The sequence below is a fragment of the Coregonus lavaretus genome (assembly GCF_964263955.1).
Source record: "Coregonus lavaretus genome assembly, contig: HAP1_SCAFFOLD_517, whole genome shotgun sequence".
NCBI classification, from domain to species: Eukaryota; Metazoa; Chordata; class Actinopteri; order Salmoniformes; family Salmonidae; genus Coregonus; species Coregonus lavaretus.
In genome coordinates this window covers 139,108-163,532 of record NW_028158141.1, presented here as the reverse complement: position 1 = coordinate 163,532, position 24,425 = coordinate 139,108, and the positions used below count along the sequence as shown (strand labels likewise).

The following is a 24,425-nucleotide window of genomic DNA, read 5'->3' as shown; positions in this document are numbered from 1 at the left end:
AGCTACTATAGAGTATGAATACTGGGGGGGGGGGGGCTATCAGCTACTATACAGTATGAATAATGGGGGGCTATCAGCTTAGTTGCGTGAGTATAGCTACTATAGAGTATGAATACTGGAGGGGGGGGGCTATCAGCTACTATACAGTATGAATACTGGGGGGCTATCAGCTACTATACAGTATGAATACGTGGAGCTGGGGGGCTATCAGCTACTATACAGTATGAATACTGGGGGGCTATCAGCTACTATACAGTATGAATACTGGGGGGGGCTATCAGCTACTATACAGTATGAATACGGGGGGCTATCAGCTATATCCAGTATGAATACTGGGGGGCTATCAGCTACTATACAGTATGAATACTGGGGGGGGCTATCAGCTACTATACAGTATGAATACTGGGGGGCTATCAGCTACTATACAGTATGAATACTGGGGGGGGGGGGCTATCAGCTACTATACAGTATGAATACTGGGGGGGGGGCTATCAGCTACTATACAGTATGAATACTGGGGGGGCTATCAGCTACTATACAGTATGAATACTGGGGGGGCTATCAGCTACTATACAGTATGAATACTGGGGGGGGGGCTATCAGCTACTATACAGTATGAATACTGGGGGGCTATCAGCTACTATACAGTATGAATACTGGGGGGGGCTATCAGCTACTATACAGTATGAATACTGGGGGGGGGCTATCAGCTACTATACAGTATGAATACTGGGGGGGGGGCTATCAGGCTACTATACAGTATGAATACTGGGGGGGGGCTATCAGCTACTATACAGTATGAATACTGGGGGGGGGGCTATCAGCTACTATACAGTATGAATACTGGGGGGCTATCAGCTACTATACAGTATGAATACTGGGGGGGGGGCTATCAGCTACTATACAGTATGAATACTGGGGGGGGGGCTATCAGCTACTATACAGTATGAATACTGGGGGGGCTATCAGCTACTATACAGTATGAATACTGGGGGGGGGGCTATCAGCTACTATACAGTATGAATACTGGGGGGGGGGCTATCAGCTACTATACAGTATGAATACTGGGGGGGGGGCTATCAGCTACTATACAGTATGAATACTGGGGGGGGGCTATCAGCTACTATACAGTATGAATACTGGGGGGCTATCAGCTACTATACAGTATGAATACTGGGGGGGGCTATCAGCTACTATACAGTATGAATACTGGGGGGGGGCTATCAGCTACTATACAGTATGAATACTGGGGGGCTATCAGCTACTATACAGTATGAATACTGGGGGGGGGGGCTATCAGCTACTATACAGTATGAATACTGGGGGGGCTATCAGCTACTATACAGTATGAATACTGGGGGGCTATCAGCTACTATACAGTATGAATACTGGGGGGGGGCTATCAGCTACTATACAGTATGAATACTGGGGGGGGGCTATCAGCTACTATACAGTATGAATACTGGGGGGGGGCTATCAGCTACTATACAGTATGAATACTGGGGGGCTATCAGCTACTATACAGTATGAATACTGGGGGGGGGGCTATCAGCTACTATACAGTATGAATACTGGGGGGGGGGCTATCAGCTACTATACAGTATGAATACTGGGGGGGGGGCTATCAGCTACTATACAGTATGAATACTGGGGGGGGCTATCAGCTACTATACAGTATGAATACTGGGGGGCTATCAGCTACTATACAGTATGAATACTGGGGGGGGGGCTATCAGCTACTATACAGTATGAATACTGGGGGGGGGGCTATCAGCTACTATACAGTATGAATACTGGGGGGGGGCTATCAGCTACTATACAGTATGAATACTGGGGGGGCTATCAGCTACTATACAGTATGAATACTGGGGGGGGGCTATCAGCTACTATACAGTATGAATACTGGGGGGGGGGCTATCAGCTACTATACAGTATGAATACTGGGGGGGGGGCTATCAGCTACTATACAGTATGAATACTGGGGGGCTATCAGCTACTATACAGTATGAATACTGGGGGGGGGCTATCAGCTACTATACAGTATGAATACTGGGGGGCTATCAGCTACTATACAGTATGAATACTGGGGGGGGGCTATCAGCTACTATACAGTATGAATACTGGGGGGCTATCAGCTACTATACAGTATGAATACTGGGGGGCTATCAGCTACTATACAGTATGAATACTGGGGGGGAGCTATCAGCTACTATACAGTATGAATACTGGGGGGGGGCTATCAGCTACTATACAGTATGAATACTGGGGGGCTATCAGCTACTATACAGTATGAATACTGGGGGGGGGGCTATCAGCTACTATACAGTATGAATACTGGGGGGGGGGGCTATCAGCTACTATACAGTATGAATACTGGGGGGGGCTATCAGCTACTATACAGTATGAATACTGGGGGGCTATCAGCTACTATACAGTATGAATACTGGGGGGGGCTATCAGCTACTATACAGTATGAATACTGGGGGGGGCTATCAGCTACTATACAGTATGAATACTGGGGGGGGGCTATCAGCTACTATACAGTATGAATACTGGGGGGCTATCAGCTACTATACAGTATGAATACTGGGGGGGGGCTATCAGCTACTATACAGTATGAATACTGGGGGGGGGGCTATCAGCTACTATACAGTATGAATACTGGGGGGGGGGCTATCAGCTACTATACAGTATGAATACTGGGGGGGCTATCAGCTACTATACAGTATGAATACTGGGGGGGGCTATCAGCTACTATACAGTATGAATACTGGGGGGGGCTATCAGCTACTATACAGTATGAATACTGGGGGGGGCTATCAGCTACTATACAGTATGAATACTGGGGGGGCTATCAGCTACTATACAGTATGAATACTGGGGGGGGCTATCAGCTACTATACAGTATGAATACTGGGGGGGGGGCTATCAGCTACTATACAGTATGAATACTGGGGGGGGGGCTATCAGCTACTATACAGTATGAATACTGGGGGGGGCTATCAGCTACTATACAGTATGAATACTGGGGGGGGGCTATCAGCTACTATACAGTATGAATACTGGGGGGGGCTATCAGCTACTATACAGTATGAATACTGGGGGGCTATCAGCTACTATACAGTATGAATACTGGGGGGGGCTATCAGCTACTATACAGTATGAATACTGGGGGGCTATCAGCTACTATACAGTATGAATACTGGGGGGGGGGCTATCAGCTACTATACAGTATGAATACTGGGGGGCTATCAGCTACTATACAGTATGAATACTGGGGGGGGGGCTATCAGCTACTATACAGTATGAATACTGGGGGGGCTATCAGCTACTATACAGTATGAATACTGGGGGGGGGGCTATCAGCTACTATACAGTATGAATACTGGGGGGCTATCAGCTACTATACAGTATGAATACTGGGGGGGGCTATCAGCTACTATACAGTATGAATACTGGGGGGCTATCAGCTACTATACAGTATGAATACTGGGGGGGGGGGCTATCAGCTACTATACAGTATGAATACTGGGGGGGCTATCAGCTACTATACAGTATGAATACTGGGGGGGGCTATCAGCTACTATACAGTATGAATACTGGGGGGGGGGCTATCAGCTACTATACAGTATGAATACTGGGGGGGCTATCAGCTACTATACAGTATGAATACTGGGGGGGGGCTATCAGCTACTATACAGTATGAATACTGGGGGGCTATCAGCTACTATACAGTATGAATACTGGGGGGGGGGCTATCAGCTACTATACAGTATGAATACTGGGGGGGCTATCAGCTACTATACAGTATGAATACTGGGGGGGCTATCAGCTACTATACAGTATGAATACTGGGGGGGGGCTATCAGCTACTATACAGTATGAATACTGGGGGGCTATCAGCTACTATACAGTATGAATACTGGGGGGGGGGCTATCAGCTACTATACAGTATGAATACTGGGGGGGGGGCTATCAGCTACTATACAGTATGAATACTGGGGGGGCTATCAGCTACTATACAGTATGAATACTGGGGGGGGGGGCTATCAGCTACTATACAGTATGAATACTGGGGGGGGGGCTATCAGCTACTATACAGTATGAATACTGGGGGGGGGGGCTATCAGCTACTATACAGTATGAATACTGGGGGGCTATCAGCTACTATACAGTATGAATACTGGGGGGGGGGCTATCAGCTACTATACAGTATGAATACTGGGGGGGGGGGGGCTATCAGCTACTATACAGTATGAATACTGGGGGCTATCAGCTACTATACAGTATGAATACTGGGGGGGGGGCTATCAGCTACTATACAGTATGAATACTGGGGGGGGGCTATCAGCTACTATACAGTATGAATACTGGGGGGGGCTATCAGCTACTATACAGTATGAATACTGGGGGGCTATCAGCTACTATACAGTATGAATACTGGGGGGGGGGCTATCAGCTACTATACAGTATGAATACTGGGGGGGGGGGCTATCAGCTACTATACAGTATGAATACTGGGGGGGCTATCAGCTACTATACAGTATGAATACTGGGGGGGGGGGGCTATCAGCTACTATACAGTATGAATACTGGGGGGGGGGCTATCAGCTACTATACAGTATGAATACTGGGGGGGGGCTATCAGCTACTATACAGTATGAATACTGGTGGGGGGGCTATCAGCTACTATACAGTATGAATACTGGGGGGCTATCAGCTACTATACAGTATGAATACTGGGGGGGCTATCAGCTACTATACAGTATGAATACTGGGGGGGGGGGGCTATCAGCTACTATACAGTATGAATACTGGGGGGCTATCAGCTACTATACAGTATGAATACTGGGGGGGGGGCTATCAGCTACTATACAGTATGAATACTGGGGGGGGCTATCAGCTACTATACAGTATGAATACTGGGGGGCTATCAGCTACTATACAGTATGAATACTGGGGGGGGGGCTATCAGCTACTATACAGTATGAATACTGGGGGGGGGGCTATCAGCTACTATACAGTATGAATACTGGGGGGGGCTATCAGCTACTATACAGTATGAATACTGGGGGGCTATCAGCTACTATACAGTATGAATACTGGGGGGGGGGGCTATCAGCTACTATACAGTATGAATACTGGGGGGGGGGGCTATCAGCTACTATACAGTATGAATACTGGGGGGGGCTATCAGCTACTATACAGTATGAATACTGGGGGGCTATCAGCTACTATACAGTATGAATACTGGGGGGGGGGGCTATCAGCTACTATACAGTATGAATACTGGGGGGGGGGCTATCAGCTACTATACAGTATGAATACTGGGGGGGGGGCTATCAGCTACTATACAGTATGAATACTGGGGGGGGGGGGGCTATCAGCTACTATACAGTATGAATACTGGGGGGCTATCAGCTACTATACAGTATGAATACTGGGGGGGGGGGCTATCAGCTACTATACAGTATGAATACTGGTGGGGGGGCTATCAGCTACTATACAGTATGAATACTGGGGGGCTATCAGCTACTATACAGTATGAATACTGGGGGGGGGCTATCAGCTACTATACAGTATGAATACTGGGGGGGGGCTATCAGCTACTATACAGTATGAATACTGGGGGGGGGGCTATCAGCTACTATACAGTATGAATACTGGGGGGGGGGCTATCAGCTACTATACAGTATGAATACTGGGGGGCTATCAGCTACTATACAGTATGAATACTGGGGGGGGCTATCAGCTACTATACAGTATGAATACTGGGGGGGGGGGCTATCAGCTACTATACAGTATGAATACTGGGGGGGGGGCTATCAGCTACTATACAGTATGAATACTGGGGGGCTATCAGCTACTATACAGTATGAATACTGGGGGGGGGGCTATCAGCTACTATACAGTATGAATATTGGGGGGGGGCTATCAGCTACTATACAGTATGAATACTGGGGGGGGGGGCTATCAGCTACTATACAGTATGAATACTGGGGGGCTATCAGCTACTATACAGTATGAATACTGGGGGGGGCTATCAGCTACTATACAGTATGAATACTGGGGGGGGGGCTATCAGCTACTATACAGTATGAATACTGGGGGGGGGGCAATCAGCTACTATACAGTATGAATACTGGGGGGCTATCAGCTACTATACAGTATGAATACTGGGGGGGGGGGCTATCAGCTACTATACAGTATGAATACTGGGGGGCTATCAGCTACTATACAGTATGAATACTGGGGGGCTATCAGCTACTATACAGTATGAATACTGGGGGGGGCTATCAGCTACTATACAGTATGAATACTGGGGGGGGGGCTATCAGCTACTATACAGTATGAATACTGGGGGGCTATCAGCTACTATACAGTATGAATACTGGGGGGGGGTGCTATCAGCTACTATACAGTATGAATACTGGGGGGGGCTATCAGCTACTATACAGTATGAATGAATACTGGGGGGCTATCAGCTACTATACAGTATGAATACTGGGGGGGGGGGCTATCAGCTACTATACAGTATGAATACTGGGGGGGGGGCTATCAGCTACTATACAGTATGAATACTGGGGGGCTATCAGCTACTATACAGTATGAATACTGGGGGGGGGGCTATCAGCTACTATACAGTATGAATACTGGGGGGGGCTATCAGCTACTATACAGTATGAATACTGGGGGGGCTATCAGCTACTATACAGTATGAATACTGGGGGGGGGCTATCAGCTACTATACAGTATGAATACTGGGGGGGGCTATCAGCTACTATACAGTATGAATACTGGGGGGGGGCTATCAGCTACTATACAGTATGAATACTGGGGGGGGCTATCAGCTACTATACAGTATGAATACTGGGGGGGGCTATCAGCTACTATACAGTATGAATACTGGGGGGGCTATCAGCTACTATACAGTATGAATACTGGGGGGGCTATCAGCTACTATACAGTATGAATACTGGGAGGGGGGGGCTATCAGCTACTATACAGTATGAATACTGGGGGGCTATCAGCTACTATACAGTATGAATACTGGGGGGGGGGGCTATCAGCTACTATACAGTATGAATACTGGGGGGCTATCAGCTACTATACAGTATGAATACTGGGGGGGGCTATCAGCTACTATACAGTATGAATACTGGGGGGGCTATCAGGTACTATACAGTATGAATACTGGGGGGGGGCTATCAGCTACTATACAGTATGAATACTGGGAGGGGGGTCTATCAGCTACTATACAGTATGAATACTGGGGGGGGGGCTATCAGCTACTATACAGTATGAATACTGGGGGGGGGGCTATCAGCTACTATACAGTATGAATACTGGGGGGCTATCAGCTACTATACAGTATGAATACTGGGGGGGGGCTATCAGCTACTATACAGTATGAATACTGGGGGGGCTATCAGCTACTATACAGTATGAATACTGGGGGGGGGGCTATCAGCTACTATACAGTATGAATACTGGGGGGGGGGCTATCAGCTACTATACAGTATGAATACTGGGGGGGGCTATCAGCTACTATACAGTATGAATACTGGGGGGCTATCAGCTACTATACAGTATGAATACTGGGGGGGGCTATCAGCTACTATACAGTATGAATACTGGGGGGCTATCAGCTACTATACAGTATGAATACTGGGGGGCTATCAGCTACTATACAGTATGAATACTGGGAGGGGGGGGCTATCAGCTACTATACAGTATGAATACTGGGGGGGCTATCAGCTACTATACAGTATGAATACTGGGGGGGGCTATCAGCTACTATACAGTATGAATACTGGGGGGGGGGCTATCAGCTACTATACAGTATGAATACTGGGGGGGCTATCAGCTACTATACAGTATGAATACTGGGGGGGGGGGGCTATCAGCTATTATACAGTATGAATACTGGGGGGGGCTATCAGCTACTATAGAGTATGAATACTGGGGGGGGGGGCTATCAGCTACTATACAGTATGAATAATGGGGGGCTATCAGCTACTATACAGTATGAATACTGGGGGGGCTATCAGCTACTATACAGTATGAATACTGGGGGGCTATCAGCTACTATACAGTATGAACACTGGGGGGGCTATCAGCTACTATACAGTATGAATACTGGGGGGGGGGCTATCAGCTACTATACAGTATGAATACTGGGGGGCCATCAGCTACTATACAGTATGAATACTGGGGGGGCTATCAGCTACTATACAGTATGAATACTGGGGGGGGGCTATCAGCTACTATACAGTATGAATACTGGGGGGGCTATCAGCTACTATACAGTATGAATACTGGGGGGGCTATCAGCTACTATACAGTATGAATACTGGGGGGCTATCAGCTACTATACAGTATGAATACTGGGGGGGGGGGCTATCAGCTACTATACAGTATGAATACTGGGGGGGCTATCAGCTACTATACAGTATGAATACTGGGGGGGCTATCAGCTACTATACAGTATGAATACTGGGGGGGGGGGCTATCAGCTACTATACAGTATGAATACTGGGGGGCTATCAGCTACTATACAGTATGAATACTGGGGGGGCTATCAGCTACTATACAGTATGAATACTGGGGGGGCTATCAGCTACTATACAGTATGAATACTGGGGGGGGGCTATCAGCTACTATACAGTATGAACACTGGGGGGGGGGGGCTATCAGCTACTATACAGTATGAATACTGGGGGGAGGGCTATCAGCTACTAAACAGTATGAATACTGGGGGGCTATCAGCTACTATACAGTATGAATACTGGGGGGGGCTATCAGCTACTATACAGTATGAATACTGGGGGGCTATCAGCTACTATACAGTATGAATACTGGGAGGGGGGGGCTATCAGCTACTATACAGTATGAATACTGGGGGGGCTATCAGCTACTATACAGTATGAATACTGGGGGGGGGGCTATCAGCTACTATACAGTATGAATACTGGGGGGGGGCTATCAGCTACTATACAGTATGAATACTGGGGGGGGGGGGGCTATCAGCTACTATACAGTATGAATACTGGGGGGGCTATCAGCTACTATACAGTATGAATACTGGGGGGGGGCTATCAGCTATTATACAGTATGAATACTGGGGGGGGGTATCAGCTACTATAGAGTATGAATACTGGGGGGGGGGGGCTATCAGCTACTATACAGTATGAATACTGGGGGGGGGGGGCTATCAGCTACTATACAGTATGAATAATGGGGGGCTATCAGCTACTATACAGTATGAATACGGGGGGGGGGGGCTATCAGCTACTATACAGTATGAATACGGGGGGTGCTATCAGCTACTATACAGTATGAATACTGGGGGGGCTATCAGCTACTATACAGTATGAATACTGGGGGGGGCTATCAGCTACTATACAGTATGAATACTGGGGGGCTATCAGCTACTATACAGTATGAATACTGGGGGGCTATCAGCTACAATACAGTATGAATACTGGGGGGCTATCAGCTACTATACAGTATGAATACTGGGTGGGGGGCTATCAGCTACTATACAGTATGAATACTGGGTGGGGGGCTATCAGCTACTATACAGTATGAATACTGGGGGGGGGGCTATCAGCTACTATACAGTATGAATACTGGGGGGGGGCTATCAGCTACTATACAGTATGAATACTGGGGGGGGCTATCAGCTACTATACAGTATGAATACGGGGGGGCTATCAGCTACTATATACTATGAATACTGGGGGGCTATCAGCTACTATACAGTATGAATACTGGGGGGGGGCTATCAGCTACTATACAGTATGAATACTGGGGGGCTATCAGCTACTATACAGTATGAATACTGGGGGGGGCTATCAGCTACTATACAGTATGAATACTGGGGGGGGCTATCAGCTACTATACAGTATGAATACGGGGGGGGCTATCAGCTATTATACAGTATGAATACTGGGGGGGGGCTATCAGCTACTATACAGTATGAATACTGGGGGGGGCTATCAGCTACTATACAGTATGAATACTGGGGGGGGCTATCAGCTACTATACAGTATGAATACTGGGGGGGGGCTATCAGCTACTATACAGTATGAATACTGGGGGGGGCTATCAGCTACTATATACTATGAATACTGGGGGGGGGGCTATCAGCTACTATACACTATGAATACTGGGGGGGGCTATCAGCTACTATACAGTATGAATACTGGGGGGGGGCTATCAGCTACTATACAGTATGAATACTGGGGGGGCTATCAGCTACTATACAGTATGAATACTGGGGGGCTATCAGCTACTATACAGTATGAATACTGGGGGGGGGGCTATCAGCTACTATACAGTATGAATACTGGGGGGCTATCAGCTACTATACAGTATGAATACTGGGGGGGGCTATCAGCTACTATACAGTATGAATACTGGGGGGGGCTATCAGCTATTATACAGTATGAATACTGGGGGGGGGGCTATCAGCTACTATACAGTATGAATACTGGGGGGGGGGGCTATCAGCTACTATACAGTATGAATACGGGGGGGGGGGGCTATCAGCTATTATACAGTATGAATACTGGGGGGGGGGCTATCAGCTACTATACAGTATGAATACTGGGGGGGGCTATCAGCTACTATACAGTATGAATACTGGGGGGGTTATCAGCTACTATACAGTATGAATACTGGGGGGGGCTATCAGCTACTATATACTATGAATACTGGGGGGGGGGGCTATCAGCTACTATACACTATGAATACTGGGAGGGGGGGGCTATCAGCTACTATACAGTATGAATACTAGGGGGGGGGGCTATCAGCTACTATACAGTATGAATACTGGGAGGGGGGGGCTATCAGCTACTATACAGTATGAATACTGGGAGGGGGGGGGCTATCAGCTACTATACAGTATGAATACTGGGAGGGGGGGGGCTATCAGCTACTATACAGTATGAATACTGGGAGGGGGGGGCTATCAGCTACTATACAGTATGAATACTGGGGGGGGGGGGCTATCAGCTACTATACAGTATGAATACTGGGAGGGGGGGGGCTATCAGCTACTATACAGTATGAATACTGGGGGGGGGGCTATCAGCTACTATACAGTATGAATACTGGGAGGGGGGGGCTATCAGCTACTATACAGTATGAATACTGGGGGGGGGGCTATCAGCTACTATACAGTATGAATACTGGGAGGGGGGGGGGCTATCAGCTACTATACAGTATGAATACTGGGAGGGGGGGGGCTATCAGCTACTATACAGTATGAATACTGGGGGGGGGCTATCAGCTACTATACAGTATGAATACTGGGGGGGGGGGCTATCAGCTACTATACAGTATGAATACTGGGGGGGGGGGCTATCAGCTACTATACAGTATGAATACTGGGGGGGGCTATCAGCTACTATACAGTATGAATACTGGGGGGGGCTATCAGCTACTATACAGTATGAATACTGGGGGGGGGGGCTATCAGCTACTATACAGTATGAATACTGGGGGGGGGCTATCAGCTACTATACAGTATGAATACTGGGGGGGGGGGGGGGCTATCAGCTACTATACAGTATGAATACTGGGGGGGGGGCTATCAGCTACTATACAGTATGAATACTGGGGGGGGGCTATCAGCTACTATACAGTATGAATACTGGGGGGGGGGCTATCAGCTACTATACAGTATGAATACGGGGGGGGGGGGCTATCAGCTACTATACAGTATGAATACTGGGGGGCTATCAGCTACTATACAGTATGAATACTGGGGGGGGGGCTATCAGCTACTATACAGTATGAATACTGGGGGGGGCTATCAGCTACTATACAGTATGAATACTGGGGGGGGGCTATCAGCTACTATACAGTATGAATACTGGGGGGGGGGGCTATCAGCTACTATACAGTATGAATACTGGGGGGGGCTATCAGCTACTATACAGTATGAATACTGGGGGGGGGGCTATCAGCTACTATACAGTATGAATACTGGGGGGGGGCTATCAGCTACTATACAGTATGAATACTGGGGGGGGGCTATCAGCTACTATACAGTATGAATACTGGGGGGGGGGCTATCAGCTACTATACAGTATGAATACTGGGGGGGGGGCTATCAGCTACTATACAGTATGAATACTGGGGGGGGGGCTATCAGCTACTATACAGTATGAATACTGGGGGGCTATCAGCTACTATACAGTATGAATACTGGGGGGCTATCAGCTACTATACAGTATGAATACTGGGGGGGGGCTATCAGCTACTATACAGTATGAATACTGGGAGGGGGGGCTATCAGCTACTATACAGTATGAATACTGGGGGGCTATCAGCTACTATACAGTATGAATACTGGGGGGGGGCTATCAGCTACTATACAGTATGAATACTGGGGGGGGGGCTATCAGCTACTATACAGTATGAATACTGGGGGGGGGGGGCTATCAGCTACTATACAGTATGAATACTGGGGGGCTATCAGCTACTATACAGTATGAATACTGGGGGGGGGGCTATCAGCTACTATACAGTATGAATACTGGGGGGCTATCAGCTACTATACAGTATGAATACTGGGGGGGGGCTATCAGCTACTATACAGTATGAATACTGGGGGGGGGCTATCAGCTACTATACAGTATGAATACTGGGGGGCTATCAGCTACTATACAGTATGAATACTGGGGGGGGCTATCAGCTACTATACAGTATGAATACTGGGGGGGGGGGCTATCAGCTACTATACAGTATGAATACTGGGGGGCTATCAGCTACTATACAGTATGAATACTGGGGGGGGCTATCAGCTACTATACAGTATGAATACTGGGGGGGCTATCAGCTACTATACAGTATGAATACTGGGTGGGGGGGCTATCAGCTACTATACAGTATGAATACTGGGGGGGGGGCTATCAGCTACTATACAGTATGAATACTGGGGGGGGGGGGCTATCAGCTACTATACAGTATGAATACTGGGGGGGGGGGCTATCAGCTACTATACAGTATGAATACTGGGGGGGGGCTATCAGCTACTATACAGTATGAATACTGGGGGGGGGCTATCAGCTACTATACAGTATGAATACTGGGGGGCTATCAGCTACTATACAGTATGAATACTGGGGGGGGGGGCTATCAGCTACTATACAGTATAAGTAGGGTGGCATTTGGGACGTAGCCTTAGTGAATCAGTTGTCAGGTCTGTTTTAATATTAACGCCGTACAATACCTGGACACATATTCACTTGAGCGGGTCTCCATGACAACTATCTCTTTGGGTTCGGCCACCTCAAGGTCATACTTGCTGTCGGTCTGACACTGAGTCTCCGACTCCTTGCGTTGCTACGGAGATCAGGATAGAGACAGGATTATTAATGAACATTGATCCAGAAACAAATTCAGTAAACAAAATATACTTCTAAACACAATTCCACATCCCCTCTATGTACTGGGTCGTAGATACCAAACAGAAGAAGACAAACTGAAAGAGGGAGGACCTACTTGAAATTGTCCATTGCAAAACATTTTGCTACAGTGTCCACTAATCAAGAATACAAACTAAATCTACTGTATGTGGCTGACATGTGAAGATGATGTGTGGTTGGCTATGTGGTCTCACCCGTATATATGCCACAGGGGCGGGGGGGTGGAAAAACTTCCTGACTATGTAGGTGGTAGCAGCGATACAGAAGACCATGGTCCCTAGAATCTCTTTCCACCAGGGCAGTAACAGCACCGGATCCTTCCTCCTCTTCTTCTCCGCCGCACCACCACCCTTCAGCAGAGACACCTCCGCCACGCCACGTCGCCCACGGTAACGCTTACTGTATGGGAAGTAGTACCCGTTGTCTGGGGAACGGAGAGAGGAACCCGTCAATCAATCAACAACTTGTACTATTATAACCAACAAAACAACAATGAATTTCCATGTCATTTTTAACACCATGGTAAAACAACAAGAGGTGGTTATGATTTTATACTGGTTAAACAAAGACAGTATAATAGGAGGTTATAAAAGGTTATTTGTATTTTTGTATTTGTATTTATTATGGATCCCCATTAGTTCCTGCCAAGGCAGCAGCTACTCTTCCTGGGGTTTATTATGGATCGCCATTAGTTCCTGCCAAGGCAGCGGCACTCTTCCTGGGGTTTATTATGGATCCCCATTAGTTCCTGCCAAGGCAGCAGCTACTCTTCCTGGGGTTTATTATGGATCCCCATTAGTTCCTGCCAAGGCAGCAGCTACTCTTCCTGGGGTTTATTATGGATCCCCATTAGTTCCTGCCAAGGCAGCAGCTACTCTTCCTGGGGTTTATTATGGATCCCCATTAGTTCCTGCCAAGGCAGCAGCTACTCTTCCTGGGGTTTATTATGGATCCCCATTAGTTCCTGCCAAGGCAGCAGCTACTCTTCCTGGGGTTTATTATGGATCCCCATTAGTTCCTGCCAAGGCAGCAGCTACTCTTCCTGGGGTTTATTATGGATCGCCATTAGTTCCTGCCAAGGCAGCAGCTACTCTTCCTGGGGTTTATTATGGATCCCCATTAGTTCCTGCCAAGGCAGCAGCTACTCTTCCTGGGGTTTATTATGGATCCCTATTAGTTCCTGCCAAGGCAGCAGCTACTCTTCCTGGGGTTTATTATGGATCCCTGTTAGTTCCTGCCAAGGCAGCAGCTACCCTTCCTGGGGTTTATTATGGATCCCTATTAGTTCCTGCCAAGGCAGCAGCTACTCTTCCTGGGGTTTATTATGGATCCCCATTAGTTCCTGCCTGACCACACTACTGAACAGTAGTCCAGGTGCGACAAAACTAGGGCCTGTAGGACCTGCCTTGTTGATAGTGTTGTTAAGAAGGCAGAGCAGCGCTTTATTATGGACAGACTTCTCCCCATCTTAGCTACTGTTGTATCAATATGTTTTGACCATGACAGTTTACAATCCAGGGTTACTCCAAGCAGTTTAGTCACCTCAACTTGCTCAATTTCCACATTATTCATTACGAGATGTCGTTGAGGTTTAGGTGACCCAAATACAATGCTTTTAGTTTTGGAAAAATTCAGGACTAACTTATTCCTTGCCACCCATTCCGAAACTAACTGCAACTCTTTGTTAAGTGTTGCAGTCATTTCAGTTGCTGTATTAGCTGACGTGTATAGTGTTGAGTCATCCACATACATAGACACACTGGCTTTTCTCAAAGCCAGTGGCATGTCGTTAGTAAAGATGGAAAAAAGAAATGGGCCTAGACAGCTGCCCTGGGGAATTCCTGATTCTACCTGGATTATGTTGGAGAGGCTTCCATTAAAGAACACCCTCTGTGTTCTGTTAGACAGGTAACTCTTTATCCACAATATAGCAGGGGGTGTAAAGCCAAAACACATATGTTTTTCCAGCAGCAGACTATGATCGATAATGTCAAAAGCCGCACTGAAGTCTAACAAAACAGCCCCCACAATCTTTTTATCATCAATTTCTCTCAGCCAATCATCAGTCATTTGTGTAAGTACTGTGCTTGTTGAATGTCCTTTTCTATAAGCATGCTGAAAGTTTGTTGTCAATTTGTTTACAGTAAAATAGCATTGTATCTGGTCAAACACAATTTTTCCTAATCGTTTACTAAGGGTTAGTAACAGGCTGATTGGTCGGCTATTTGAGCCAGTTAAGGGGGCTTTACTATTCTTAGGTAGCAGAATGACTTTTGCTTCCCTCCAGGCCTGAGGGCACACACTTTCTAGTAGGCTTAAATTTAAGATATGGCAAATAGGAGTGGCAATATCGTCCGCTATTATCCTTAGCAATTTTCCATCCAAGTTGTCAGACCCCGGTGGCTTGTCATTGTTAATAGACAACAATAATTTGTTCACCTCTTCCACACTCACTTTACGGAATTCAAAATTACAATTCTTGTCTTTCATAATTTGGTCAGATATACTTGGATGTGTAGTGTCAGAAATTGTTGCTGGCATGTCATGCCGAAGTTTGCTAATCTTGCCAATGGAAAAATTATTAAAGTTGTTGGAAATATCAGTTGGTTTTGTGATGAATGAAGCCATCTGATTCAATGAATGATGGAGCTGAGTTTGCCTTTTTTCCCAAAATTTCATTTAAGGTGCTCCAAAGCTTTTTACTATCATTCTTTATGTCATTTATCCTTGTTTCTTTTTATTCAGTTTAGTCACATGGTTTCTCAATTTGCAATATGTTTGCCAAATCAGTTGTACAGCCAGACAGAAAAATACAAATAAATGTACAGCCAGACTTATTTGCCATTCCTTTTGCCTCATCCCTCTCAACCACACAATTTTTAAATTCCTCAACAATCCACGTGGATTTAACAGTTTTTACAGTCATTTTCTTATTGGTTGAATGCTTATTAGTAACTGGAATAAGCAATTTCATAAATGTGTCAAGTGTCTGTTTGCTCCTCATTACACACCACGGACCAACAAATATTCTTTACATCAACAACATAGGAATCACTACAAAACTTATTGTAAGACCTCTTATACACAATATTAGGCCCAGCCTTTGGAACTATGGTTTTCCTAGATATGGCTACTATATTGTGATCACTATATCCGATGGATTTGGATACTGCTTTCAAACAAATCTCTGCAGCATTAGTAAAGATATGATCAATACATGTTGATGATTTAATTCCTGTACTGTTTGTAACTACCCTGGTATGTTGACTGATAACCTGAACCAGGTTCCAGGCACTAGTTACAGTTTGAAGCTTTCTCTTGAGTGGGCAGCTTGATGAAAGCCAGTCAATATTTAAAATCACCCAGAAAATAACCCTCTCTGTTGATATCACATACATTATCAAGCATTTCACATGTTATCCAGATACTGACTGTTAGCACTTGGTGGTCTATAGCAGCTTCCCACCAGAATGGGCTTTAGGTGAGGCAGATGAACCTGTAGCCATATTACTTCAACAGTATTTAACATGAGATCCTCTCTAATCTTCACAGGAATGTGGTTCTGAATATAAACAGCAACACCTCCACCATTGGCATTTCTATATTTTCTGTAGATCTTATAACCTTGTATTGCTACCACTGTATCATCAAAAGGTATTGTCTAAGTGAGTTTCAGAGATAGTCAGAATATGAATGTCATCTGTTACTGGCAAATTATTGATTTCATGAACCTTGTTTCTTAAGCTACATATGTTAACGTGGGCTATTTTGAGCACTTTTCTTTTGGGATGCTTACTTGTTTTTATTGCTTTACTGGGAAGCTTAGCAGCAGTAGGTTCTTACCATATGGGTAATGCAGGACAGACAGTATAATATGAGGTTATAACAGGTTATAACAGGTTATAACAGTAGGTTCTTACCATATGGGTACTGCAGGACAGACAGTATAATATGAGGTTATAACAGGTTATAACAGTAGGTTCTTACCATATGGGTACTGCAGGACAGACAGTATAATATGAGGTTATAACAGGTTATAACAGGTTATAACAGTAGGTTCTTACCATACGGGTACTGCAGGACAGACAGAGCTCCGTTGCTGTATTCTTCATGAGAGAACTTGTCGTTGTTCAGACACTTGTCAAACTCATCAGAACCAACCAGCACAGGCGTCCGAGATGGAGAATCTGCATTAAAGAGATACTGCATTAAAACTAATTACAGATAGCACGCTTGTTACCGCGCCAGATAGCACGCTTGTTACCGCGCCAGATAGCACGCTGGATATCGCTCCTGGTAGCACGCTGGATATCGCTCCTGGTAGCACGCTGGATATCGCTCCAGATAGCACGCTGGATATCACTCCAGGTAGATGACCTATTAATCTATTTAAGGGAACATGGATGGAGTGTGGATATCTCAGTCATTAAAGTTCTGGTGCCAATATACTCATAGAAGTACGTACGTATGAGGGGTTTCCATCTGATAGTAGGGATGGTGTCCGGGTCTGGGCCAGGCCCGTTTAGGCCTTTAGATGGGAACTTTTCTGAGATCTTGACGGATGACTGCAGGTACAGCTGACCCTGATACATACCTGGAAAACACACGAAAGGGAGAGAGTTATTACGGATAACACACACCCTACTGCAGGTACAGCTGACCCTGGTACATATCTGGGAGGGGAGAGGGTAGGCACTGACACTAACAACCAACCACAGGACCTGGGGGAGAGGGTTAGCACTGACACTAACAACCACAGGACCTGGGGAGAGGGTTAGCACTACCAACCAACCACAGGACCTGGGGAGAGGGTTAGCACTGACAACCAACCACAGGACCTGGGGAGAGGGTTAGCACTGACAACCAACCACAGGACCTGGGGAGAGGGTTAGCACTGACAACCAACCACAGGACCTGGGGAGAGGGTTAGCACTAACAACCAACCACAGGACCTGGGGAGAGGGTTAGCACTGACACTAACAACCACAGGACCTGGGGAGAGGGTTAGCACTACCAACCAACCACAGGACCTGGGGAGAGGGTTAGCACTAACAACCAACCACAGGACCTGGGGAGAGGGTTAGCACTGACACTAACAACCAACCACAGGACCTGGGGAGAGGCTTAGCACTGACACTAACAACCAACCACAGGACCTGGGGAGAGGCTTAGCACTGACACTAACAACCAACCACAGGACCTGGGGAGAGGGTTAGCACTGACACTAACAACCAACCACAGGACCTGGGGAGAGGGTTAGCACTGACACTAACAACCAACCACAGGACCTGGGGAGAGGGTTAGCACTACCAACCAACCACAGGACCTGGGGAGAGGGTTAGCACTACCAACCAACCACAGGACCTGGGGAGAGGGTTAGCACTACCAACCAACCACAGGCCTGGGGAGAGGGTTAGCACTACCAACCAACCACAGGACCTGGGGGAGAGGGTTAGCACTGACAACCAACCACAGGACCTGGGGAGAGGGTTAGCACTACCAACCAACCACAGGACCTGGGGAGAGGGTTAGCACTGACACTAACAACCACAGGACCTGGGGAGAGGGTTAGCACTACCAACCAACCACAGGACCTGGGGAGAGGGTTAGCACTGACAACCAACCACAGGACCTGGGGGAGAGGGTTAGCACTACCAACCAACCACAGGACCTGGGGAGAGGGTTAGCACTACCAACCAACCACAGGACCTGGGGAGAGGGTTAGCACTGACAACCAACCACAGGACCTGGGGAGAGGGTTAGCACTGACACTAACAACCACAGGACCTGGGGAGAGGGTTAGCACTAACAACCAACCACAGGACCTGGGGAGAGGGTTAGCACTGACAACCAACCACAGGACCTGGGGAGAGGGTTAGCACTGACAACCAACCACAGGACCTGGGGGAGAGGGTTAGCACTACCAACCAACCACAGGACCTGGGGAGAGGGTTAGCACTACCAACCAACCACAGGACCTGGGGAGAGGGTTAGCACTACCAACCAACCACAGGACCTGGGGAGAGGGTTAGCACTGACACTAACAACCACAGGACCTGGGGAGAGGGTTAGCACTGACAACCAACCACAGGACCTGGGGAGAGGGTTAGCACTGACACTAACAACCAACCACAGGACCTGGGGAGAGGGTTAGCACTGACAACCAACCACAGGACCTGGGGGAGAGGGTTAGCACTACCAACCAACCACAGGACCTGGGGAGAGGGTTAGCACTACCAACCAACCACAGGACCTGGGGGAGAGGGTTAGCACTACCAACCAACCACAGGACCTGGGGAGAGGGTTAGCACTGACACTAACAACCACAGGACCTGGGGAGAGGGTTAGCACTGACAACCAACCACAGGACCTGGGGGAGAGGGTTAGCACTACCAACCAACCACAGGACCTGGGGAGAGGGTTAGCACTGACACTAACAACCACAGGACCTGGGGAGAGGGTTAGCACTAACAACCAACCACAGGACCTGGGGGAGAGGGTTAGCACTAACAACCAACCACAGGACCTGGGGAGAGGGTTAGCACTGACAACCAACCACAGGACCTGGGGAGAGGGTTAGCACTGACACTAACAACCACAGGACCTGGGGAGAGGGTTAGCACTAACAACCAACCACAGGACCTGGGGAGAGGGTTAGCACTGACAACCAACCACAGGACCTGGGGGAGAGGGTTAGCACTGACAACCAACCACAGGACCTGGGGAGAGGGTTAGCACTACCAACCAACCACAGGACCTGGGGAGAGGGTTAGCACTGACACTAACAACCACAGGACCTGGGGAGAGGGTTAGCACTACCAACCAACCACAGGACCTGGGGGAGAGGGTTAGCACTGACACTAACAACCACAGGACCTGGGGAGAGGGTTAGCACTACCAACCAACCACAGGACCTGGGGAGAGGGTTAGCACTACCAACCAACCACAGGACCTGGGGAGAGGGTTAGCACTACCAACCAACCACAGGACCTGGGGGAGAGGGTTAGCACTGACACTAACAACCACAGGACCTGGGGAGAGGGTTAGCACTACCAACCAACCACAGGACCTGGGGAGAGGGTTAGCACTACCAACCAACCACAGGACCTGGGGAGAGGGTTAGCACTACCAACCAACCACAGGACCTGGGGGAGAGGGTTAGCACTGACACTAACAACCACAGGACCTGGGGAGAGGGTTAGCACTGACACTAACAACCACAGGACCTGGGGAGAGGGTTAGCACTGACACTAACAACCAACCACAGGACCTGGGGAGAGGGTTAGCACTACCAACCAACCACAGGACCTGGGGGAGAGGGTTAGCACTGACACTAACAACCACAGGACCTGGGGAGAGGGTTAGCACTGACAACCAACCACAGGACCTGGGGAGAGGGTTAGCACTGACAACCAACCACAGGACCTGGGGGAGAGGGTTAGCACTACCAACCAACCACAGGACCTGGGGAGAGGGTTAGCACTACCAACCAACCACAGGACCTGGGGAGAGGGTTAGCACTACCAACCAACCACAGGACCTGGGGAGAGGGTTAGCACTACCAACCAACCACAGGACCTGGGGAGAGGGTTAGCACTACCAACCAACCACAGGACCTGGGGAGAGGGTTAGCACTACCAACCAACCACAGGACCTGGGGAGAGGGTTAGCACTACCAACCAACCACAGGACCTGGGGAGAGGGTTAGCACTACCAACCAACCACAGGACCTGGGGAGAGGGTTAGCACTACCAACCAACCACAGGACCTGGGGAGAGGGACCTGGGGAGAGGGACCTGGGGAGAGGGACCTGGGGAGAGGGACCTGGGGAGAGGGACCTGGGGAGAGGGTTAGCACTACCAACCAACCACAGGACCTGGGGAGAGGGACCTGGGGAGAGGGACCTGGGGAGAGGGACCTGGGGAAGAGGGACCTGGGGGAGAGGGACCTGGGGGAGAGGGACCTGGGGGAGAGGGTTAGCACTGACACTAACAACCACAGGACCTGGGGAGAGGGTTAGCACTGACAACCAACCACAGGACCTGGGGAGAGGGTTAGCACTGACACTAACAACCACAGGACCTGGGGAGAGGGTTAGCACTGACACTAACACAGTCAGACACATCAATACACACATTCCAGCTGTGTGAGAAAGTCAATCCCCTGAGGACCGTCTGGTGAGTCTGCCAGCAGATAGCAAGCTGTCTAGGTACAGATCAATGAAACAGCGCCCCCATAGTGACTGACAGTACAGTGTCTGGTGTCTGTTAACTATCATATGTTTGGTTACCCAGGTATATGCAGGACTCCGTAGCTCCACCTCCTCCATTGTGAATGTGTAGGCTATGGTGTCCGTGCGTTAGAGTCAGGGTTTAGAGGTCAGAGGTCAGGGTTTACCTACCCAGGTATACGCTGGACTCCGTAGCTTCCCGAGCAGCCTCCATAATGTCCTCATCCTCCTCTTCCTGCTCCTCCGCGTCAGCACGACTGCTGTAGGGCGTGTCATCAAACAGGCTGATGGCCGTCACCTTCCCCCCGCCAACCAACCAGGCAGAGGCGATGGGCGTGCAGAACTACAGGGGAAACATGTGTCAATACTAGGCTGAACACTGAATAGAGAGGTTGGAGATCTGGTCAGAGATCTGTTTGTGCTGTCTTGACAATGACCATAGGAGTTCTCAAGACAGAACAAACAGATCTGGGATCAGGCTAGGTTGGAAAAGTATAGGTCAGGTTAACTCTAACACTAGAACCGCCATAGGCCAACAGCCACTGACGTTTGATTATGTAAATATATTTTAGAATGTGCCATGTCCTCCCTGAATCTTCTTACAATTGCTATAACTCTATTACTAATCAAAGGTATCGTAGAGGCAAACGAAAACATGCTACATGCTGCAGTGGCCTTTAGAATAATGCAAAACATCCTTAACTCTATCCAGCGAAGCAAACGATGCCTGACCACTGAGTGAACGACACATGGATGAACGGGCGATAATTGTGCAAGTTACTTCACATTCGAATTTCCTGTAAATTAGGCCTAACGGAATGATGAAGAGGTCGATGTAACGCTCGGCAGCGTTCTCTAGCGGGTACTGATAGGCTGAAAGGGACGCCCAGCAGCGTTCTCTAGCGGGTACTGATAGGCTGAAAGGGACGCCCCGGCAGCGTTCTCTAGCGGGTACTGATAGGCTGAAAGGGATGCCCGGCAGCGTTCTCTAGCGGGTACTGATAGGCTGAAAGGGACGCCCCGGCAGCGTTCTCTAGCGGGTACTGATAGGCTGAAAGGGATGCCCGGCAGCGTTCTCTAGCGGGTACTGATAGGCTGAAAGGGATGCCCGGCAGCGTTCTCTAGCGGGTACTGATAGGCTGAAAGGGACGCCCCGGCAGCGTTCTCTAGCGGGTACTGATAGGCTGAAAGGGACGCCCCGGCAGCGTTCTCTAGCGGGTACTGATAGGCTGAAAGGGACGCCCGGCAGCGTTCTCTAGCGGGTACTGATAGGCTGAAAGGGACGCCCGGCAGCGTTCTCTAGCGGGTACTGATAGGCTGAAAGGGATGCCCCGGCAGCGTTCTCTAGCGGGTACTGATAGGCTGAAAGGGACGCCCCGGCAGCGTTCTCTAGCGGGTACTGATAGGCTGAAAGGGACGCCCGGCAGCGTTCTCTAGCGGGTACTGATAGGCTGAAAGGGACGCCCCGGCAGCGTTCTCTAGCGGGTACTGATAGGCTGAAAGGGACGCCCGGCAGCGTTCTCTAGCGGGTACTGATAGGCTGAAAGGGATGCCCCGGCAGCGTTCTCTAGCGGGTACTGATAGGCTGAAAGGGATGCCCCGGCAGCGTTCTCTAGCGGGTACTGATAGGCTGAAAGGGACGCCCCGGCAGCGTTCTCTAGCGGGTACTGATAGGCTGAAAGGGACGCCCCAGCAGCGTTCTCTAGCGGGTACTGATAGGCTGAAAGGGACGCCCCGGCAGCGTTCTCTAGCGGGTACTGATAGGCTGAAAGGGACGCCCCGGCAGCGTTCTCTAGCGGGTACTGATAGGCTGAAAGGGACGCCCGGCAGCGTTCTCTAGCGGGTACTGATAGGCTGAAAGGGACGCCCGGCAGCGTTCTCTAGCGGGTACTGATAGGCTGAAAGGGACGCCCCGGCAGCGTTCTCTAGCGGGTACTGATAGGCTGAAAGGGACGCCCCGGCAGCGTTCTCTAGCGGGTACTGATAGGCTGAAAGGGACGCCCCGGCAGCGTTCTCTAGCGGGTACTGATAGGCTGAAAGGGACGCCCGGCAGCGTTCTCTAGCGGGTACTGATAGGCTGAAAGGGACGCCCGGCAGCGTTCTCTAGCGGGTACTGATAGGCTGAAAGGGACGCCCGGCAGCGTTCTCTAGCGGGTACTGATAGGCTGAAAGGGACGCCCGGCAGCGTTCTCTAGCGGGTACTGATAGGCTGAAAGGGACGCCCGGCAGCGTTCTCTAGCGGGTACTGATAGGCTGAAAGGGACGCCCCGGCAGCGTTCTCTAGCGGGTACTGATAGGCTGAAAGGGATGCCCGGCAGCGTTCTCTAGCGGGTACTGATAGGCTGAAAGGGATGCCCCGGCAGCGTTCTCTAGCGGGTACTGATAGGCTGAAAGGGATGCCCCGGCAGCGTTCTCTAGCGGGTACTGATAGGCTGAAAGGGACGCCCGGCAGCGTTCTCTAGCGGGTACTGATAGGCTGAAAGGTCAGGCAGTTCTAGTGATATAGGTCCAATGCAGCCATTTTTTATTTCAATATCAAATCATTTCTGGGTAACAATTAAGTAACTTACTGTGATTGTTTTAAATTAAAATGGTCAAAAATAAACAAAAATAGCTTCTTAGCAAAGAGCAATTTCTCAAGCAAGAATTTTGCTAGTACTGAGTGGGGAGGGGGAAACTGAAAACGAGCTGTTATTGGCAGAGAGGTTTGGAACTCTTCCTTATTGGCCTATTAACTCATTTACCGCCTGGTGATG

The 24,425-nt window shown here is 48.8% G+C and overlaps 1 protein-coding gene across 1 annotated transcript in view; it reads right to left on the bottom strand.

Moving 5' to 3' along the window:
- Positions 1-24,425, bottom strand: part of LOC311124375 (eukaryotic translation initiation factor 2-alpha kinase 3-like) — a 92,129-nt gene that overhangs the window by 21,109 nt on the left and 46,595 nt on the right. The window contains 5 exon segments of the mRNA XM_084198536.1: positions 13,244-13,356; positions 13,634-13,863; positions 17,504-17,626; positions 17,905-18,033; positions 21,841-22,012. Coding sequence (XP_084054662.1) covers positions 13,244-13,356; positions 13,634-13,863; positions 17,504-17,626; positions 17,905-18,033; positions 21,841-22,012 — 767 coding nt within the window.